We start from the raw sequence: 23,075 nt of genomic DNA, 5'->3' as shown, positions 1-23,075 counted from the left end.
GAGCCGGTAATGAGAAGCCCAGAGGTAAAACCAATAAAAGGGCTTCTAAAAAAGTTTGAAATAAAGCAATTTGTGGTTGCTCCTCTCATGGAGCAGTCTACCAATCCAGACAGAGAGATCTGCAAAAATAGTGATCTGGCATCAGTCCCCCAGAAAGCCCCTGGATAGCTGCTCATGGCTTCATCCCAGTTGAATTTCATTTCACTTCTGTCTGAATTTCCAGAATCAATCTGTAAACATTATTGGGTTGGCACGCTGCACTAAGACATCACAGTAGTATTCACAAATTATCCTAAGCCATATTTTGCTTGACATTGCTTGACATTTCATGTTAATCCAATTTGGTGGATTTGCATAAGAACTAAGCTATAAACAAGTATTTGCAAACTACAAGACGCAGGAACAAAGCCCTTAAATTATAAGGTAGCATATCACGTGGTTTCAGCCAGTTGAATTTGTTTGGTTTTGCCTCTTAGCATGTTGTATGAACACCTCACTCAAGCACTCGATGAGTAGACGGCATATAAATTTAATAAATAAATAAACCCAACCATTGTACTTCATGCAGCAAAGCTTTGGCTAAGTTTTAACAACAGACTAAGTCAAAATGTGCCGTGCTTGTTAGTGGCTCTGCATGACGCAAAATCTCTGCCAATGAAGCATGTAAACCTTGGTGTTACATGGACCCAGCCAACTGTGGCTTATTCAGCAATTGTCCAGCCGCAAGTAACCAGGAACAGGAGTTCAGTTCAAAATTCTTCAAGTTTATTCCATGCTACCTATACACAAGAACCTAATCTACTAATGTTGGAGGCAAATTGCTGCTAGATAAGAGTCAATGCACTGCAAGGGAGACTGGATTTAGGTCTCTTGAGGGAGCGGAGAGATTCCAGACTGATGACGCATTTGACCCCACCCTCTGGCTCAGCCTGATCATCTCCTACATAAATAATAGTTAAGCCATTGTTCCCCTTTCCTTCAATTAGCAGACCATATTTCCTTTCAGCACACATTTGGTTTTCACAGAATTCCAAAGACTGCAGAGAAACTTTTACTCCTCCTCCATGTCGGTTTATTGTTCTTTTCCTAAAATCATTTAACTATGCATTGCTTGTCCAGAAACAGGAATCAAAATTTTCCAAACTTTGGCAATCAGCACATAGATAAAGTATTTTTTGTTGGCAAGAATCAAGCGGTGAAACGTGGCCATAGAAGTAACTCAGAAAAGGGGGAGAAAATCTCGCTGGCAGGACAGCCTGGCCAATCTCAGAAGTTGCAGCAACATTATCATCAACCTGTTCCTGCATTAGGCATGGAAGGTGAAAATCAGAGCAGGGAATCAACTGTACCAAAGTGAAATGTGGAGACAAAAGTGGAGTGGTAACTCCCAGCAGGATGGGCTTCTAAGCTGTGAGCAGACAAGCCAGAATGATTTGTTTAGGCTCTCCTGAAGTGACAGGGGCTTAGAAGCTAAGTTTGCTTGGTTTCAGGGATGGCTGGGACCACCTGTCTACTCTCTTTACTGTTAATGGAATGGCTCTTTATTCTATTAAAGGCCCTAGGACACGGGTGTCAAACTCGCCGTGTCGCTTGCCGTCACTTGATGTTTTGTGACATTTTCCCCAGTGGTGGAATTCAATTTTTTTTTTACTACTAGTTCTGTGGGCGTGGCTTGGTGAGCGTGGTGTGGCTTGGTGGGTGTGGCAGGGGAAGGATACTGCAATATCTCCATTCCCACCCTGATCCAGGGGGGAAGGATGTTGCAAAATCTCCATTCCCACATCACTCTAGGGCCAGCCAGAGGTGGTATTTGCCGGTTCTCTGAACTACTCAAAATTGCCGCTACCAGTTCTCCAGAACCTGTCAAAATCTGCTGAATAGCACCCCTGGTTTTCCCCTTTTGCAGAGCTGGGGTGGGCGTGGCCTGCATATCTGGCCTGGGGGCTACCAGTTTGATACTCCTGCCCTAGATCATGGAGCGAGCATGGGCTTCCCACAATCCCAAGGTCAAGAGAATAGCCCAGCAAGGATGCCCAGGAGCTAGGTAGCAGCTTTCCTTACACCTTGTCTCTTGAGTTACTATGGAACTCAGTAGAATAGATTTTTTTTTTTTTTTTACATTTATACCCCGCCCTTCTCCGAAGACTCAGGGCGGCTTACAGTGTATTTACTAGTAAATACAGTGTATTTACTAGAAAGGACCTTGAATATTTTCTTACACTGGTCCAGCAGCCACTGATCCTTCTTTGTATTGTTTGTATGTCCTTGTGAAAAGCTTAGGATGGAATTGGAAAAGGAGGAGCTCTTTTTGAATCACATACATGTAGTCCTTGACTTACGACCACAACCGACTCCAAAATTTCCATTGCTAAGCATGACAGTTGTGAAGTTAGTTTTGCCCCATTTTATAATCTTCCTTGCCACAGGTGTTAAGTGAATCACTGCAGTTGTTAAAGTGAATCATTAAGCCAATCAAGCTCCCCCCCCCCACATTGACTGTGCTTGTCAGAAGCCAGCTGGGAAGGTTACAAATGTTGATCACATGATCCTGGGACGATGCAACCGTCATAAAAACATGCCAGTTGCCAACGTTTCAATTTTGATCACATGACCCTGAGGATGCTGCGATGGTCGTAAATGTGAAAACGGTCACGTAAGTCACTTTTTTAAAGTGCCACTGTAACTTTGAACGGTCATTAAACGAATGATTGTAAGTCGAGGACCCCCTGTAGTCACTGTGGCCACCTTTGCATTTGATGAACAGACCCAGGAGACTTAAACAGTCCTTTGGGTACCACCTCTGAAAAAGAAGATTGCAGGCTGATGAAGCCTGTCCATCTAAATGGGGCCAACATCTCCTTTAAGCAGCAGGCAAGGGGCATTATTGGGGTTCACCCTGCCAGTGATAGAATCCCCGCATCCTCCATCACCGGCCTCTCCCGTCCTAGCTAGCCACCACTTGTCCTGCGTCGGAGGCTGGCTTGGCTTCAGGCACCTGCTCCGACAGCTGGCCAGCTCCGAAGGCCGAGCCCGGCCACATTCCTGAAGCCGAGGCCGGATGCAGAGCCGTCGAGAGCTGAGTTCTCTCTTTCCCGTTCGAGGGCCAGATTCTTCCATCAAGACTCTGGCTGGAATGCCGAGGGAAGCCCGCAGCTGCGGTGGCCGGCCAGGCATCCCTTTGCTCCCAACTCCAGGAAAGCAAGAATCGACGACGCCGAGCGCCGCGGGGGGGAAAGTTAGCAAGCCCCGCTTTCCCACCGCTTTGCAACGGCTCGGCCGCCTCAGCTGCAGAAAGCTCCCCTCCTCGCACGCAAATCACGGCCGGCTTTAAATCGCGCCTTTCTTTTTGCAAAACAATCGAGCGATTCTCTCCGGCTGGAAGGAACCACCTCGGTCGCCGAGGGGGGGGGCGCCCGGCTGTCTTCGGGACGCCCCTTTTCCCCCCAACCGATGCTTCCCCGGATCGCTCCCAAAGAAGCGGCTCCCCCGGCAAGAGCAGAGAAAGGCTGGCTCCGGCTCCTTTCCTCCCCAGGAATCAGGAGGAGGCGCCGAACCCCTCGCTTTCCCAAACCCCCCCCCCGCGGCCAACTTTTCCGCTGGCCCCTCCTTCCCGCCTCGTGAGGTCACTTTCCAGCTGTCGCGGCCAACAAGGCTTCTTTCGCCGAGTTTGCCACGGGAGGGGTAGAGGGGAGGGGGGGGACATTTTCGACCCTCCGGGGAAGGGCTGGTTTTCTTTTCTTTTTTTCGGCCGATCTCGGGAGTCTCCGGCACGGGTGGAGTCTTTGGCGGGGGGGGGGGGCATGTTGCTTTTGCGGAGCGATCGTGGCTGTGCGCGGTGGTGGGAACCTTTCCCCAGACTGGTAAGTTGTAGCATGGAGGTTTCCCTTACACCCCCCCCCCTCTTTCATCCCCATCCCCAACTTTTGGCTTTCCGTCGATGTGGAGGCGAGTTCTGAATGGCCGTGGAGCAACCCGATCGGCGATCCCTTTCCCTCTTCGCTGTCCTGCCAGGGATCGGGTGGGTGGGTTGGTGGGTTGGTTTGGAGGAGAGAAGGAGTTTTTGCATCATCCTCCGGAGGTTGTGGAGAAGGGGGGGGGGGCTCTTTTGCCAAGTTGGACTTGGACACGTGACTGGAGGAAAAAGGACGAAGAGGGGGGGTCTTTCCAAGCGGTGGAGGGGGCTCGGATTTGAGCCTGCCACAGTGGTGGAAGGAGCTTCTCCTGGACTCCGCGGGGGGGGGGGGGAAGCCTTCTTCGACGTAAACTTTGAAAGGAACCAAAGGCGTGTTTTTTTTAACAAACGGAACAGTAAGAAACGTTCTCTTCATGATCAATAATCCCGTTTGTAACGTGGCTAACGGTAAGGGTTGCTTTGCAAAAAGCCTCCGCGTCTTTTTTTTAATATATATAACTTTGCTGCACACCCTAAACCAGGGGTCTCCAACCTTGGCAACTTTAAGCCTGGTGGACTTCAACTCCCAGAATCCCCCAGCCAGCTTGGCTGGCTGGGGGATTCTGGGAGTTGAAGTCCACCAGGCTTAAAGTTGCCAAGGTTGGAGACCCCTGCCCTAAACAGTTGAGAATTGCTTACTAATCCATCCTTTCCCAGCCTCCCCAGCTGTTTCTTTGCCTCCCCGGTTGCGCGTTAAGGGAGCTGAGTGGCATTTTTTTCAAGGGATGCTGGACTCTTGATTCCAGAAGGGAGAGATGTCGTTAAAACTCAGCGCCCCCACTATTCCTATCTGGGGTAGGAGCCGCGGGTGGAGAAAAGGAGACCTCTGGAGTCTGCAGATGGTTTTTGTTTACAAGCACACGAAACCCGCAGCCAAAATAGGACGACCCATTTGGTTTAGCTGCAGGTCGAAACGTGGCACATGTGGGTTTCCCCAGGCCGCCTCCTTGAAAGTCCCCCCCCCAAAAGGAGGATGTATGGGGTGTGTGTGGAGATAGTGCCTTCCAGCTCAAAGGTCTCTCTTAGAAGTTTTAAGCACTGACTTAATTAACTGAGGTAAGAATCACAGCTTAATTCAAATAATCTCATGCTTCCTATGCTTTCATACTGTCTTCTTCCTCATTCAATAAAACTTTTATCTTTATCTACACATGGATTCTGAGGTGCTTGCTTCCCTGGAAGGAAAAATGTCTGATTTGTGGGGGGCCAGTCGCTTAAAACTTATTTTGTGCCATTCTCTGTCAGGCTTGGGTCAATCTTAAAAACTTTAGAAATCTTTTCCTTGCATGATTATGGATAGATATTTGTGGAGAAAAAGTAATTTTAAGACAGGAATAATCTGCTATGGTTTTATATGAAATATATGAGCCCTAAAACTTCAGAACTAGGCTTAGTTATTTGATTATGTTTATTATCTTAGTTATTTGATTATCTTAGTTATTCTAAGTCTAAGAGCCTCCTCATAAATGCATTTCTGAGGGAGAGGGTTGTTTTAAAAATTGAAAAATAAATCTTTTTTTTTTTTTTTGCTTTTTTGCCCTGATTGCCCTCCCTACCCCCCCAAAAAAGTCTAATGCCAAATTTTACAGAGTATTTTTATTTACAAAAGTGCAGCTGAAGTAGGATTAGGGTATCTTTTATATAGCCCTCTCAAAAGTTCCCTGAACTCCCGTGCTGAAGATCAATGTTTGTCTGAACGGATTGTTCGAGCAGTGTCAAAATGCTAAAAATGGGAAATAAATAGTTAAGTAAAAGTGAAGTTGTCAGCTGAAAAAGCTGAGTAGAAGTAAAGATGATCCTGCAGGGAAATAAGGGAATGTATTAGGGTCCTGTGGCGCTGTAGTATGCTGGCTTATGGACATCTTAATTACAGGGCGTCTTAAATTGCCTACATTTCTTTGCCTTGCTCCTCTCTCTAAATAAGACCCATCTGAACAATGGTGGATACCGTCCTCCCACCCCCCCACCCTCTGAAGCTGGGAAGAGAGCCCAGAAGTTCTGGCTCCCACTTTTACCTTCTGCTCCAATTAACAAAGCTTCTCCTTTTCCTCACAGAACTGGGAATAGGACTCCGAACTTCTGGCTGATGACCAGATTTCAATAGCCGTTGAATTTAAATGTCCTTATAAACTTCCACGGGGATGAGAGGAGAGATTCCAGTTTGAATGCATAAACATTGGCTCGGATTTGCTCTGCGATTGTTGCCAGATTTGGTTAGAGGGCTGCAGAGTGAGGCGTTTTGTCAATAACTAGCTGGGGTGGGGAGATTATTCACGCTTGCATCATGAGGACCATTTAACTCTTGGGCAATGAGAGTGAGAAGGGAAGGATTTGGGAATTGGGTGTGTGTGTGTGTGTGTGAAGAAATAAGGTGGTTGGGCCCATGTGAACCTAGGTGCTAGGAGGAGCCACACTGGACTAGACCAGAGGTCTCCAACCTTGGTCCCTTTAAGACTTATGGACTTGCCTGCCGGTCCTTTGCTATTTCCAGGCTAGCCCTGTGGGTCAGTTTTAAGCACCCCACGGGCTGGATCTGGCCTGCGGGACTTGAGTTTGACACCCCTGCCTTAGGACATAGGATCCTGGATTCCCAGCCACTTTTGCTGCAGGTAGTCCTCAACTTAAGATCACAACCAAGTCCAAAATTTCCATTGCTAAGCCAGACAGTTGTTAAAGAGAGTTTTGCCCCCTACTTTACAACCTACTTCTTGCCATAGTTATTAAGTGAATCATTGCAGTTGTAAAGTTAGTAACATGGTTGTTAAGTGAATCTGGCTTCCCCATTGACTTTGTTTGTCAGAAGGTCACAAAAAGTGATCAAAAGGCCTCAGGAAACTGCATCCATCATAAATATGAGTCAGTCATATTTATATTCATACGTTATATTCATACGCCAAGCATCTGGATTTTGATCGTGTGACCATAGAGATACTGTAATCGTCATAAACGAAAAACAGTCAGAAGTCACTTTTTTTATTACGGTTTTAACTTCAAACGATCCCTAAACTAACTGTTGTAAATCGAGGACTAACTATGAGCTGCAGTGCTTGGGAATTCCAGAAACACAAGCATGAAGGGCTGCTGCATTTGGGCAACACTCTGAAGAAAGAAAGTTAGATAATTTGTCATCAATGTTTGCTGGAGAATTGACATTTTAGCTAAATGTCATCATAAAACTTTTGGTGTCATTTTATTTGTTTGTTTAAAATATTTTTATAAATGTCTTCCAACCAACTCTAGGCAGCTTCCAGTTCTGGACATGTTGACATTTCTGTGTTTCCTTTGTTATGTTTCAGTGTTACCCTCTCCTTTTTTTAAAAACCAGCTACCAATCCCAAGCGGAGCTGTATTAGGGATATAAAGAAGCCATACTCTTATCTCCCTCCACCCCAGATATCCCTCCTTTGTAGGGCTGTTGTCCAATACCCTGACTGGGGATAGGGAGAGGAAAGTGACAAAGAAACACAACATGCAGCTGCCTTGGGCGTAATGTGAGGGATGGATGGGAAGAACCAGCATTAAGAATAAGATCAAGTGCCTCATGCCAAGGCAATTGCTTGTGGCTTCATCATATCCATTTTACCCTTTTGACATGTTGTCAGATAAATGCAGTTCATAGCAAAACCCCTACAGTGGAAATTCCAGATGCAACCAGCATCTTTGCTTCCCCTGAGTACTTCTAGGACTATCGGAGGCACTGGGCAGAAAGCATGATGGACAAAGCAGCAAACACCTCCTAGAGCAAGGACCTCACCAAAATGCAGAGGGTCCACTTCCTGTGATATCTGTCAAATGATGGGTGGGGTGAAAAACCCACCAATCTTTAGGCTCAGCAGGTTGCAGGACACCAAAGGAGAAAGGGAGACAGTGATGGGGCAGGCAGGACAAAACAGGGCTTAGGGGCATCTTTAAAGATAAGCCTCAGCCTCGCATTCAGGTTTCCTTGAAAGCTCGACCTGAACAAACTTAAGAAAGTTTGGGGCTGGGTTTACACCAAGCCAAGTTAATACAGGTAGTCCTTGACTTATGACTGCAATTAAGCCCCAAGTTTATGTTGCTAAGCAAGAGAGTTGATAAGTGAGTTTTGCTCCATTTTACAACCTCTCTTGCCACAGTTAAGCAAATCACTGCAGTTGTTAAGTTAGTAACACAGTTGTTAAGCAAATCTGGCTTCCACACTGACATTGCTTATAGATCGCAAAAGGTGATCCCACAACCCTGGGATACTGCAACCATCATAAATAGGAGCCAGTTGCCAAGTGCCCAAATTTTAATCATGTGACCACAAGGATGCTGCAATGGTCATGTGAAAAATGATCATAAATTAGTTTTTTTCACTGCGGTTGTAACTTTGAACAGCCTCTTAATAAATGGTTGTAAGTCGAGCACTACATGTACAAATGAAATTTACAATGGTGTAACGTAATAGGTCAGCCAGGTCTTGGTCCTAATTGTGCAACTTTGGGAAGAGGAGTTTGGTGGATTTGAGCCCTCTAGGATTTTCTTCCCGCCCTAACAAAATTCTCTCTCTAGGCTGCTTTTTCCATTTGGATGGCTCTGGCAAGCTGAGCTGTTTCCTGGCTCCTGAGCATGGATCCGACCTTGCTGCTACCGGTTGCTGTTACTCTTGATCCCCGGGGTTTTAATCAAGGGGCAGCAGAGCCCACTGAGCCCGTCTTGGACCCTTGCAGTCTCCTTTCGGAAAGGCACTATGAAGTGGTACCCTGCGTGGTTTGTGCTCTCTGCTGCATTTTTGGAGTGGCTTACTGCTGTTTTGGTGAGTAGAGGGGAAGGGGGCATTTTTGTTGCAAGCTCCTTTGCCACCTGCTTCTTAAATGATCCCCAGCTCCTCTTTCTTAGCAGCTCCCCCTTGGGTGATAAGGATTGCATGGTTCAAACAAATACCTCTTTGTAGAGCAGGAAGGCAGAAGGTTTGCGTGGTGCTACCGAAAGGCAAGATGTACTTTTTCCTTTCCTTTCCTTTTATACATAGAAACTCCAGCTGGATGTGTAATACTTGGCTGTGTCGTGCAGCTCCAGGTCCAAAAGAAGTTTCAGAATTACAATTTTTGGAGCATTATTTCCATATTCTTGAGATGCACACATTATTACAAGCAATTGGCAAAATATTTTAACCAGCTTATCAGATAGATCTCCCTGGGTTGGGCATCAGATATTTAACCACAGCCTGGAAGATGACAAAGCAAAAATACTGTTTCCAGTATTGACGTATTATCATTTCCAATCACTGAAATTATCCTTACCTGCCCTGCCAGTGAACCCGTGAATCTATGCTAGCAGAGTTGCTGCCTGATTTCCATACCTGTTAGGACAACTCCCAGAATTCCCTTCAAGCATCACTAACAGCTGGGGAAGGAGTCTAAGGCTGTGCTTTCTCCATGGTTTCATGCCTTGCTCTCATAAGGAAAGGGAAGCTTTAGGCTATGTCTTTAGGCTGTATGCCAAAATCTAGTGAAATGGAGACTATCTTGAAGTTTCTGAAAAGTTTTTGTTGAATTTTGTGGGGTTGTTGGTGCTCTCTGAGCTTGGTTGTTTTCTTGCAGTTGCTTTATAGCCCAGCTAAGTAACATCATCAGTGCTAGAACAAACCCCACTTCCTTCTAGCACTGATGATGTTACCTAGTTTGGTCGTGAAACATTTGCAAGGAAAAAAAATCAATCTCTGAGAGCACCAAGGGCCCCCAGTTCAACCCTGAGCTACAAATATTCTCTTTTGTCGGAGTGGAAGACCTGCTATGTTGCTTTCAAGTGTGCCCCATATCCACCTTGAAAGGAGGGGTACATTGTCTCACCAAGAAACCAGAAGAATAGGGGGGACAACTAATTCTTTACCTCTCAGAAAACGGTCACGAGAAGTTGCAACGAGATACAAGGACATGGGAATGGGCGCAGATTAGTTAGTATAGCAAACTGAAGTGAAACAAGAAAGACAGAATGGACTGGGGTAGAAGAGGTAGTATTTTATTTGTTTTTGTTTTTTCATCAGTTTTTATTAAATTTTATAATAAAAGAAATGAAAATAAAGATCCTATGGAAATGGCGAAGGGAAAAGGGGAAAAAGAGAAGCGTGGGGTACGGGAAAAAGAAGAACAAAGTGTTCACATCCAACTTTTTTTAGTGCAACAGAATAAAAATAATAGGGTTCAGCTTCAACTTTTTATTTTTACATACTTTTGTTTACTAGTCATTCCTATAACAACAGATTTACATAATCAGCAACTCATTTATTTTTTTTCTGTTCCAAGCCCCAAGTTGTGAAGGAGTTTCCAAGCACAGTAGAAACAAAACTAGATGTTTTCTTTGATTAAAGCCGTAGATTTGACCACCTCTGCAAGCTCCATCCGTTTTTCCATCCTTTCTTCCACTGTGAGGATTGGAGGTAATTATCATCTTGAAGGAAAACAAAACCATCTCTCTCTCTTTTTTTAAATTATCCATTCTGGGTGCTAGTAGTTCATTTGGAGTGCATAGTGAGAGCAAAAGATGGTCTTTTATTCTTACTCTCTTGACCTATAACCCAGGAAAGAATCACTAAAAAAAGGCTGTTGTTTTAAAGTCATCCATTACATTTTCCCCTTTTCAACCCATGCTTCCATTGAGCTAAATAACCAAGCTCCAGTGAGCACAGTGTCCTTCGTATCTTTCAAATAACATCAAGTTCCAAAAATCGTTTTGTAGTAATAATGATAGCGGCAAGTCCACATTGCAAATTGCATGAAGCCTTTGTTCTAAATCAGTGGTAGTCAACCTGGTCCCTACCGCCCACTAGTGGGCGTTCCAGCTTTCATGGTGGGCGGTAGGGGTTTTGTCCGATACTGAAGCACTTTCCTTTTTTTTTGACAATTTAAATTTCTGAAAATATACTGTTTGCATCGCCTGTGCATAAGTTTAGTTCACGTTACCTAAGTGAAACTAAATGGCACTAGAGTGCGACCGCAAACAAAAGAGCCTCGTTCCAGAATAGCTCGCGCTTAGCTCGCGCATCTTCCCCACCACCACCCAGCTGTAACAGACAAGCAGAGCTGGTAGCCGGCGCCCCCCCCAACCCATGCGCGAGAGGCATGCGCAGACGACAATACACAGCACATTACTGTGGAACTGGTGGGTGGTTAGAAAATTTTATTACTAACAGAGATACAAAAGTGGGCGGTAGGTATAAAAAGGTTGACTACCCCTGTTCTAAATAATTATGACAAAAAGGCCATTTTAAAAAAACCAGCTGATTTCTCTGGCCCGTTTTCTTACTATTGAGAATTAACTGAAGCATCGTGAGTATTTGGACATAATGTTTCTTCAGTTGCCCTCTTAACCTGCCCTCCTGTTCATAAAATGTGTATTCACTTGCCTCGGTAGTCTTATTTCCTTCTTTCCTGTCAATAGGCTATCGGTGTTTCAAGGCCATCATGTTTCTCTCCGGTCTCCTCTTTGGCTCCGCGGTGATCTTTCTGCTTTGCTATAAGGAGCGTATCTTGGACACCCAGCTCAGCTTGGAGGTCAGCGCTGGCATTGCCCTGGGCATCGGAGTCTTGTGCGGCTTGGTTACTATGCTGGTGCATTCCGTGGGGTTGTTTCTGACAGGGCTTCTGCTTGGCTTGCTGGTGGCCACTGCTGGGCTAGTAGCCACCGAGCCTTTCTGCAAACTGCCCAGCGGGTGGGTCCCTGCCGGGGCCCTGCTGGGTTTGTCCCTCTTAGGTGCTGTCTTGGCACTGCGCTGGCAGAAGGTCCTCACGGTAATCTCCACAGCCGTGTTTGGGGCTGCTGTTCTGACTCTCTGCTTGGACTACGCGGTGGAGAACCTGGCTTTGGGTCACCATGTCTATGACCGCCTGCGTCTGGGCCCTTCCTCCCTGCTCTGCTGGTGCGGCTGGGCAGTGCTGGCTACGTGGCCTGCCCTTGCCTTGATGGGCATCCTGCTGCAGTGGAAAGTGACTGCTGAAGGCTTCTCCCACACAGACGGTGAGTGGAAATCTTGGATCTGACTGAAGGAGTAGGCCTAGCTGAATAGGGACCTCCTAGGGCAGGGGTCTGCAAACTTGGCTCTTTTAAGACTTGTGGACTTCAACTCCCAGAGTTCCTCAGTCAGCAAAGAGTGTCTCATTTTTTTCTTGCTCTCCTTTCCCTGAATATACCCTTCCTCCTATACATGTTGTCCTTGACTTACAACCACAGTTGAACCCCAAATTTTGATTGCTATGTGAAACATTTGTTAATTGAGCTTTGCCCCATTTTACGAGCTCCCTTGCTGCAGTTGTTAAGCGAATCACTGGAGTTGTTAAATTAGTAACACGGTTGTTAAGTGAATCGGGCTTCCCCATTGACTTTGCTTGTCAGGAGGTCTCAAAAGGGGATCACATGATCCCAGGAGAACTGCAGTCGTCATAAATATGAGTCAGTTGCCAAGCATCTGAATTTTGGTCATATGGCCGTGGGAATGCTGCAATGGTCATAAGTCACTTTTTAACCTAATGTTGTAACTTTGAATGGTCACTAAATGAATTGTTGTTAGTCAACTACCTTTATATTTGTATGTATATATTTTTATATTTTATGTATACATACAGTATGCATATTTATGGCTTGTCATACATACCTACAGTACATGCAGCTCTTTGGTCACACTATGCAAACATGATATGCTATAATGCAGGGATCTCCACCTTGGCAACTTTAAGCCTGGCGGACTTCAACTCCCAGAATTCCACAGCCAGCAAAGCTGAGTTGAAGTCCGCCAGGCTTAAAGTTGCCAAGGTTGGAGACCCCTGCTATAATGCACTCATAGTTTGTTATCTGGCCCTTGCCCATTATATAACAAAAGTGAAATTAGTACAGATAGGCCTCGAATTACAACCATTCATTTAGTGACCATTCAAAGTTACAAAGACTGTAAAAAAAGACTTATGACCATTTTTCACACTTACAACTGTTGCAGCATCCCCATGGACATGTGATCAAAATTGAGACGCTTGGCAACTGGCATGTATTTATGATGGTTGCAGTGTCCCAGGGTCATGTGATCATCATTCCTAACCTTCCCAGCCGGCTTCTGACAAGCAAAGTCAATGGGAGATTCACTTAATGACAGCATTATTCACTTAACTGCAACGATTCACTTAACTGTGGCAAGAAAGGTTGTTAAAATGGGACAAAACTCACTTAAGAACTCTCTTGTTTAGCAATAGAAACTTTGAGCTCAATTGTGGTCGTAAGTCGAAGACTGCCTGTAAGTGCACGCATAGAGGGAGATTCTGTAAAGCTTTTGAGGTTAACATTGCGGTATTGTGGGGAGAGAAAAGTGAAATTAACATGTAGCTAATTGGAGGAGGGTGGGAAGAAATTGCTTCTGCCTTTTCTCCTGATGTATAAGGAAGCTGAGATTTTTAGGAATTTTATGTAGCATAATAACAAGAGAACAGATTTTTTTAGCCTTTCTGCTCTTGAAGGAGATGGAGGAGGGAAGGAGTAGGAGACAAGACAAACTCCAGAACCTATAAGTCAGAGGCCATCATCTGAATCAAAGCTTCTCTTTCAAGCTATCTTTTCTCCCAGAATGGGGCTGGGCTAGGCTGGTTCCATGTGGGATTTTAAGCAAAGTCTCCATCATCTGGTCTCATGTCTCTTTTCTGTGGCCCAGTGGTTCTGAATCGACGCCAGAAACAATTGCAACTCTTACGCATTCGACAGCGGGAAGCCAAAAAGAGGCAGTGCCAAGGTCCACAGGAAGGCTCCTATCGGCACAAGGCCAGTGCCATCAAACGCTGTGCCGGAGACGTCCTCGCACCAGTGAGTAGCTGCGACCAGTGGCTGCTTTGTCCCTTCATCCCTGAGCTTCTAGGAAGCCAATCCCCACCATCTCAGCCAATGGATCCTCCCAAGCTTTCTCCAGAATGGCTTTGGGGGTGCCAAAAATGATAACGGTGAACAACTTTTGTGCCTGTTTGAGACTCCCTTTCCTATGAAGAGTTGCTTGGCTCCTTGTTCATTGCCTTTGCAGCCCCTGAAGATCTGCTTTCTCGCCCAGATTTTTATTTCATTTTTTCTATTTGTGCTTCAATGTACCCTCCATATACAGTATACAGATCATATACATATAGGCTTGCATGCATGCATATACACACACGTCTTAGCTTTATGCAGAAACTAATTCAATTGATAACTATCTTAACCCATGTTTTATTATAGCAGCATAAAATGTATCAAAAGCATTCCATATTTTCATTCATTTTATGCTGATATAATAAGACATGGGGGCTGGCTTTCAAGTATGACTTAAAGCCCTTGGAAAATATCCCTGCTTTGAAGAGCATCAAATCAGCTCTTAAATAATTTGTCAATCAAGAGAGTTAATGTGCAAGATAGCTATTTTACCATCAAGTGTTTCGTAGGGAGAAAACGTTTCTATCCTTCTTTCACCCAAGGGCCTATGAATGGGAGGGCCTCTGTTCTCTTCGTTCTGGGAAAATTGCCATCCGAGAACACCAAACGGTTCCTGGTTATGCCCAGAGGATCTTCTGAATAGATTGATTAAATTCTCTCCTTGCCAGATTGGAAATATATCACCAGTACAATATAGTAATATTTGGATTCATAATGGAACCTTAAGAGTTAGAAAAGCCAAAAAAGGCTCCATTTGCTTAAAATTGTAAAACCTTTGTCTCTCATTCATATGTTTTGGGCAATGTGAGCCACCCAGACTAATGAGGAACCAGACTACCAAATTTTGAAATAAATAAACAGGCAATTGGTTATAATATAGTCATATTAGAAGCATATTCTGCCACTCGGTGTCTAATCTCAGTTTAGATCTGTCTGAGATGGATGGTGATGGCCACTTAGTTGCAAGAAAAAAAAATCTGACTTTTGTATTTTGTACTCAGGAGATACTGGACTTCTCTGTTTTATTTAGCATTTGGGTGTTTATTGAATACTGAATGTTGGGACAGATCCCAGAATCTGATACAGAGAAACCAATTTTAAAACCTTAGGGTAATGTTCCACAACCTGGCTTTCTCCATATGAATTGTGGTTTGGGGAGGACAGTAATGGAAGTCCAATACAGATAGTCCTTGACTTATAGCAGTTTGCTTAGTGACCATTCAGAGTTACAATGGCCCTGAAAAAAGCAATTTATGACCATTTTTCACACGTATGACCATTGCAGCATTCCCCAGGGTCATGTGATTTACGTTCAGATGCTTGACAATTGGTTTATACTTATGACAGTCGCAGTGTCCTGGGGTCATGTGATCACATTTTTCTGACTTTCTGACAAGCAAAGCCAATGGGGAAGCCAGATTCACTTAACAACCATGTTACTAATTTAACAACTGCAGTGATTCACTTAACAAACGTGGCAAGAAAAGTCGTAAAATGGGGTAAAATTCACTTCACAAATTTCTCTCTTAGCAACATAAAACTGGGCTCAATTGTGGTGGTAAGTTGAGGATTACCTGTACAACTGTGGAAGTACCAGGATGGGAAGCCATCTTCATGGAAGAGGGAAGTCAGGATCCTTGATAGTTGGAAGTGAGGGAAGTTCTCTTCACACTTCTGTATGGTTCTTTTCTAAAGATTTGATCTGTGGTACAGATGTTTTGGTAGCTGTGTTTTATATGTAAAGTTTGTAGGAAAGAGGTGCACTAGCTGAAAATGCAGGAACATATATAGTACTATTTATTTTATTTTTTAGATATTTAACTCACCTTTATTACTTTATAAGTAACTCAAGGTGGCTAACACTCATACAATTTTCCTTCCTCCTCCTGGGCTGAGAAAGAGGGAGGGGCCCAAGGTCATTCAGAGGCTTTTCATTCTTATAATGTTGTTCATTATTTGTTTGTCTGTTTTGTAAATTTATATCGTTGCAACAAGAGCAAGTTTGCTGTAGTCTAAGATGCTGGCATTCCAGGAGACTCTGAGTTCTAGTCCTGCATGAAAAATCATTTGGGTGATTTTGGGCCAGTCCATCTCTCTCAGCCCAATTCTCTATCTCTGAGAATTGTTGTGGGGAAAAATAGGAGGAGGAAGGAGTATTACATATAATATGTTTGCCACCTTGAATACTTATAAATCAACAACGGCAGGATAAAAATCTAATAATAAGTAAAGTAAAGATAAGTCCTTGACTTACAATCATTTGTTTATTGAGTGAAGTTACAGCAGTACTGAAAAAAGTCACAACCATTGCAGCAGCCCCATGATCACATGACCAGCAGGCTTGGCAACTGGTTCATATTTATGACATATTTATGACAGTTGCAATAATGAAACAAGCAAAATGTTAACAAGTTATAAAAAATTTTTTTAGTAAAAAAGTTTTATTTCCATTTCCCAACAACCTATTCAATATACAGTCTCTTATTCAACATTAGTCATTAACTTTCATTTGTTACTTATTCGGACCTGCCCAGCTACCACAGTTATAATATTTATGTACTTGCTTACCAAGCACATCTAAATTACATTAAAGTAACCAAAATATCATTACAATCCCTAAGGCATGTCACAACATTTGAGCACCCCTAATTCAATTTGGAAATCGAAAGTTTGAAAATTTGACACGCCCTATAAAATGCAATATCTGAGTCATATGATCCCTTTTGCGACCATCTGACAAGGAAAGTCAAAGGGGAAGCCAAATTCACATAACAATCGTGTTATTAACAACTGCAGTGATTCGCGCAACAACTGTGGCAAGAAAGGTCGTAAAATGGGGCAAAAGTCGCTTAGCAGCAGAAATTTTGGGTTTGATTGTGGTCGTAAGTCGAGGACTACCTGTAATTGTGTTGTCCATCCTCTTGTTTTGCCTTCGGAGGTCCTTCGTCACATCAAAAGTGGCTAGAGTGAGCTGCTTTAAAAAAGTGAACGAGTTCTTAATGCGACACCCTCCCTCACCCGTGCTGGTACCCACTTATTGGAGAGAATGCATGATTTCCCTTTCCCCTGAGGTAATTTCATAATCTCTCGTTTCTCACTTGCTCCCCAAAGAGTTACATCCAGAGCCTGCGGGACCGTCAGCACTTGGGAACTGGCACCTCCCTGAGCAATCTCAGCACAAGCGCTCATACCACGGTGGATCTGGATTATGACTCGGGATCTACTGTCCCCCTCACCACGCCACAAGGTTGCCTCTGAAGGATGTTTGGGTATGTGTGTGTTTGTGATGTTGCTGCGTTGTCTTCCTCCCCTTCTGCTTTTAGCAGAGCCAGAGCACAAGCCAGCCCAGGGTTCTGAATACGTTCTCTCCTGTCTGCAAACATCTTTTGAGTAGCCCGCTATATTTTTTTAAAAAAGATTGCTTTTCAAGTGTTCAAACCAGATGGGTCTGTCTCCTTTCCTCTCTTTGGGAAGGGCCACGGGTGACTTAAAGGAGGAGGCGAGAAAAGATTTAAGGAACACACATTAATGTATTTCCGTTTTATCAGTGAAGGCAGTTTTCTTTAGAAGATCTTGACAGCTACCTCCAAATTTTGCCAGAATAAATGGATTAATGTCTTGTCACTACTTCTGAAGCTGATTTTGTCTCTGTCTCAATGCTAAGCCATAGCTGGATCCTTCTCTGGATTGAGAAGGCAATTTGCTCTACTTTGCAGCATGTCTTTTGGCCTGGAGAAATTGCCCTTTGTAGAAACTTAACTCAGGGGTAAAATACAACCACATGGTAGCTTACGATGGTTTGTTGCAATAGAAATGCATGGCATACATGTTCCGATTTGTGGTGCTTCTCCTTCCAAGTTGTTGCCATTTTTTGGTATGTGTGCTGTACGAGAGATTTATTATATTTAGTTTATCCTTTTTCTAAGGGCAATTAAGGTTGCTTGTCTCAAGAGGGGAAAGCTGCTCTTCTATCTTCTCCTTAATCTAGGATCCAAGCTGGACCCTTCAAAGCCATAGTCGGACATTCACCCTTGCCATAATTATGGTCACCTGTGGTGCCCGGAACAGTCTATAAAGGTCCCCAGCAATTTCAACATTTAAAAAAAAATAAGTATTCACAAGATGTCAGCTTTCTCATTGAAATTTATTTGACCTTAAGGTTATGACTGAAACTATTTGGGACACTCTCATTGCACAAGATCGCATGCCAGAAATCACCTCTTGAAGATAGTTAACTCTAGCCAACAGGAAGGGTAGCAACATTCTTACTAGCCCAGTCATTCCATATTCCCTCCAGAGACATGAATTTGCCATAATATCTACCTTACTGAATGGAAGGGGAATGGCACGATCGTGTCTGTGGAAAGAACGGTATTCTGTGGCCTTCAGATACTGGGTTTTGATCTAAATCACCATCGAAAACCTTTATGGTTGTTGTGGTCCGTCATCTGGAGAGCCGCAGGTTTCTTAATCTCTGTTGTGGAAAAGTCTGACCAGCAGGGTTATAAAATTTATGGGCGGAGCTTATATTTGCATAACAGGCCACCTTGATGAGAGGTTCACCTTTACTAAGTTGGTGATGATGACCAGAAATCAGCTGGGATGTAGCAAGAAAGTGATTGCACTTCCTCCACCCTTGTAGCCCACAAAGCAATGAATGCCAAATAAAACTGTTGTTATTATTTGGAGTGCCTTTTCTAGCATGTATAGAGCCATACACGCTTCGGACTGATTCCGAATTTAACTTGACAATGGTGCTTTTATGAACATGTACATAAGGATTAAAAATAAAAAAATAAAGAGTCCTAACCCTTGAACTCTTAACTGGGTAAGCTAACTCACCTGATTTTCAAATCCTGATATTTTTTTTGTAATCCAAATTCACTCTGTATGCATAGGTTCAAATCCCGTTCAAGAAACCTTTTTGTTATTGTGATTGTTTCCTATGAAATGTTTGTTACTGTTTTATAACTGTTCCTGTTTATAAAACTTAACACAAATACGCTTGTGTTACGTAGTTTGTCTCCTTCACATCAATTCTTTGGGTGTGTGGGAGTGAATTAAGCTCGTGTTTTGGGGGTCCCTACACAGACAAAAAGTTCTCACTGTTTTTACCCACCTCTGGTTTTCCAAAGGGAGAAATGTGCTGGTAAAATCTGCTAAGGCTTTGATCATCCTGGTGTCCCCTTGGACAACTGCAGCAAATGTCTTATTTTTAAAAAATACAGTATAAGAAGGGCAGGACAAAGAGGCTACTTCTGCAGAGTTAAATAGGCATCTGTAGCTAAACTTCTGTGCTTCATCTGCCTTTCTCCACTAATATTCAAGTGAATGGATGAAAGGAAGTGTTTGTTCTGCAGCTCATAACACCTGCCTTATGTTCTGCATCCCAGTTAAAGCAGCATCTGGCTTTGGTCCACATTGAATCTCAAATCCTCCATATGGCGTTTTCTTTGATCCCTCATTCAGCTCCTACTGGCAGTGTTATATTAAAAAAACATTAACTTTTTTCCCCCTGATAATTCCCCATTTCCACAGTGCCACTCAGCTTTATTAATGTCATGCACAGAGGCTGTTCCATAGGAAGGTAAATAATTGGAGTGTCTTAAACCAATTGTCAGGGCAAAAGCAGAATAGGAAACCAAGGGAACTTGAAAGTTGTCATCATATGGAGGGGTTCTGAATGAAATGCCATCTGGACCCACAAGACTCTCGGGCCTTGGATTCCCCTGATAAGACAGAGGAGCCGGTTAAATTGAAGCATTGTGGGATATTTAAATGGTTTTCATAAGAGGCCCTCGGGATAAACAAGATTTCTTCATATGTTTTTTTTTTTTTGGTTTACATTTATATTCCGCCCTTCTCCGAAGACTCAGGGCGGCTTACAGTGTATAAGGTAATAGTCTCATTCTATTTGTATATTTTTACAAAGTCAACTTATTGCCCCCCCAACAATCTGGGTCCTCATTTCACCTACCTTATAAAGGATGGAAGGCTGAGTCAACCTTGGGCCGGGCTTGAACCTGCAGTAATTGCAGGCTACTGTGTTCTAATAACAGGCTCTTAACAGCCTGAGCTATTACGGTAATTAAATGTTGATTTAATTACTCTGAAACTACTCTAGTCTTGTCTCCAATCTGAATTGTGATATGGAACCATGCACAATTTTACATTGCTGGTTCTAACTTCCCCAGTCGTACTGAGCTTTCCCTCCTCCTTGTTTGGGAAATTACTGCTTAGAGAACAAGTGTATGTGTGCTTGTATATAGGTTGTCCTCGACTTACAACAGTTCATTTAGTGACTGTTCAAAGTTAGAATAGCTCTGAAAAATGTGACTTATGACTGTTTTCCACAGTTACGACCTTTGCAGTAATCAAAATTCAGATGCTTGGCAACTGGATTATTCTTATGACCATTGCTGTGTCCCAAAGTCATGTGAACACTTTTTGTGGCCTTCTGACAAGCAAGGTCAATGGGGAAGACAGATTCACTTAACAGCCGTGTTACTAACTTATCAATTGCAGTGATTCACTTAACAACTATGGCAAGAAAAGTCCTAAAGTGGGACAAAACAGAAATGTTGGGTTCAGTTGTGGTCTAAGTTGAGGACTACCTGTACATTTGTTTGCAGAAAATCTAGAATGTGGGCAGGAGCCAAGAATGCCCATTATGAAACTGCAATGAAATAGATTCTATTCGCCTCTTAATTATAAAACTAGATTACAAAAACTAAGCACAAAGTAGTACTTACCAGCCCAAAACTTAAGGTGGTTAGATATCCTGTCCCACTTGCCAAATGTTCTGCTTACAATGCTGCAGGATCTGGTCAACAGCCAGCTCTTTACCCTTGCAAAAGTGTTTGTCTCATCGTGTATTCAATTTGAAGCAGGCTTCAGGATTCCTTGCTATAGTCCTCATGTCTGTTTGCAATGTGGAGCAGATACACATCTGTAACGTTTTTACATGCATGTCCCTAAGCTCGATGTTTCAGAAACTTTTGGAATGCACCAACGTACGTGCAAAAAAGAAACATTATTAATGTTTTTTTATAAAACTGTTAACATAAAATACGTAATTTATAAAACTGTTATTAATAAAACTAGACTTTCTTCCAGACTAGGGCAACCAGTAATTTCAATGTCTATGTCAGGGGTGTCAAATTCAAGGCCTGTGGGCTGGATTTGGTCAGCTGTATGCTTAGATCTGGCCTGTGGGGCCACCCTGGAAACAGCAAAGGACCAGCCCGCGGTGCCTCTGTCAGCGAAAATGGAGCTTGGGAGGGCTGCGTGAGGCCCTCCCAAGCTCCATTTTCGCTGGCAGAGTGCTAGCAAAACAAATTACTAGAAAAAGTGGCATTCAATCATAAGGCAAGGAGGCATCGAGAAATGTTTCCCCTTTTGTATTTGAGCATCCAAGAAGGAACAGGAAAGGAGAAAGGGAAAGATAAAAGAAAAAGATGGGAAAAGAGCAAGGAAACAAAAGAAGGAAAGAGGACAAGGAAGAAGAAAGTAGAATGAAGAGGGAAAGAAAAAGAAGAAAAGGGAAAGGAGGGAGGCAGGGAGGGAAGGAAGGAAGGAAGGAAGGAAGATGATTATAATGAGAAGGGGTCAATGGATCCTCCCAGCCCCGCCTGGGCCACCACAGGTGCCCCCGGCACAAATGATGTCAAGGTGTCCACTCCCACCTGTCCACGCTGACCCAGCCCCTTGAGGTCAAACACAACCCTGATGTGGCCCTCAGTGAAATTGAGTTTGACACCCCTGGTCTATGTAATGGAGGTGTGATTGAGCCAATTGTAGTTAATGAAAATTATTAAATTATGGAGTTGGAAGGAATCACAAGGATCACATAACCCAGTTTGGTACAGTGGTTAAGGTGCTGGCTTAGAAACCAGGAGACTCTGAGTTGTAGTCCCACCTTAGGTATCAAAGCCGAGTGGGTGATTTTAGCCCAGTTACTCTTTCTCACAGTTCGGCCAACTTTAGGATTGACACCCAACACTTCTCTCAAGGTGGTGGTTGTGGAGAGAATAGGAGGAGGAAGGGATATTAGCGATATTCTCCACCTTGAGAGAACATAATAAAGGCCAGATAAGAAGATTTGCCACCATCATCCCAAGCAACTGTCTACCTGTCACTTGTTTACCAGGAGAAGTTAGTTTACTACCAGGGCAGTGGATTATTGAATTAGTAGGCTGCTTCCTTTGTGGAAATGCAGATTAGGAGTCTTGAGTTAGATCTATTTTGCCTGCCATACCAACATTCTCATTTCAATTTTGGAATAATATGAAAAGTGAAGATTCAAACAAGCAGGAGCACATGGGCTTCTCTCAAAAAATCAGTCATTATGGCTTTCAGCCACATTGGGAGAACCAAATGGGACATTTTCCTTCCAACTGCTTTAATTCATGACAGACTCAAGTTACTTTGGAATGGTGGGAACAACGTGCCTTTCCAATGAGCAAGGCCTTGTCAGCCCTTGGGGAAAAGACCAGATTGGAGATGAGCTATCGCATGTGCTAGTATCTTCCTCTCCCAATATGGTGCCTTCTCAAATTCCTAGAAAGTAGGAATAGAACTGATGCATTCATTCAGCACAGCTCCTTGACTGGAGTGCCTATCAGATTTCTTTCAAGTCCAGCCAGCTGGCTGAGATGGCAGGAAAAAGGAAGCGGTAAATGAGACAGACACTTCTGGACTAGGGCCCTTCCATGCAGTGTTTGTACCCTTCCTCTGAAGCTTGTGATTGCCTGCTCATTGTTCTTCAGGAGCTGGGCTAAATTATTTCTTGCTATAATGCAAGCATAACTACTCTGAAACTGCTTTTCACTTGAAAATGTGGAGCTTAGGGATGGGTTATGAAAGAATAATTGATCTACCGGGTTGTCTTGCCTCAGCATTCCTTCTAATCCCTGTGTTTTAGCTGGTGTAGTGGGTCCTCCAAGTGGAATGCTGGCCCGGCAGCTACACATCTTCCCCTCAATAGTTAATCAAAATTGCAGAAATAAAGCGGAGGAGATTCTGTCAGTTTTCCCCATTGGCAGCATGACATGAAGGTGTCAAAGTACCAGACTATCTGGCTTCATTTCTTTTATTTCTCTTTATGTAGGATGCGTTGGTAGGAGGGAGTGGGCGGGATTGAAGTTTGTGGCTGTAGAATCTACAACTGTTGTTCATTGTTCTCAGCGATGCAAAGCTGGCAGCAAAGGGGAGGCGGGTAGAAACAGTG

At 43.7% G+C, this 23,075-nt stretch overlaps 1 protein-coding gene across 7 annotated transcripts in view; it reads left to right on the top strand.

Moving 5' to 3' along the window:
- Window positions 1–3,705: 3,705 nt before the first annotated feature.
- Window positions 3,706–23,075, top strand: part of TMEM198 (transmembrane protein 198) — an 80,665-nt gene continuing 61,295 nt past the window's right edge. For 4 of the 7 annotated variants that reach the window (XM_058167459.1, XM_058167462.1, XM_058167458.1 and 1 more), the window contains exons 1-5: window positions 3,706–3,860; window positions 8,486–8,729; window positions 11,354–11,929; window positions 13,605–13,753; window positions 16,958–17,115. In XM_058167459.1, coding sequence (XP_058023442.1) covers window positions 8,543–8,729; window positions 11,354–11,929; window positions 13,605–13,753; window positions 16,958–17,104 — 1,059 coding nt within the window. In that variant the 5' untranslated portion in view covers window positions 3,706–3,860; window positions 8,486–8,542 and the 3' untranslated portion in view covers window positions 17,105–17,115. Of the gene's footprint in view, window positions 3,861–4,244; window positions 4,361–4,579; window positions 5,009–8,485; window positions 8,730–11,353; window positions 11,930–13,604; window positions 13,754–16,957; window positions 18,847–23,075 lie in introns of those variants that run through there. The other 3 variants (XM_058167455.1, XM_058167456.1, XM_058167457.1) reach the window with 3 other exon arrangements.

Source organism: Ahaetulla prasina, chromosome 2 (assembly GCF_028640845.1).
Source record: "Ahaetulla prasina isolate Xishuangbanna chromosome 2, ASM2864084v1, whole genome shotgun sequence".
Taxonomy (NCBI): Eukaryota; Metazoa; Chordata; class Lepidosauria; order Squamata; family Colubridae; genus Ahaetulla; species Ahaetulla prasina.
The sequence above is the reverse complement of the archived record's forward strand: the minus strand, read 5'-3'. Positions and strand labels throughout refer to the sequence as shown.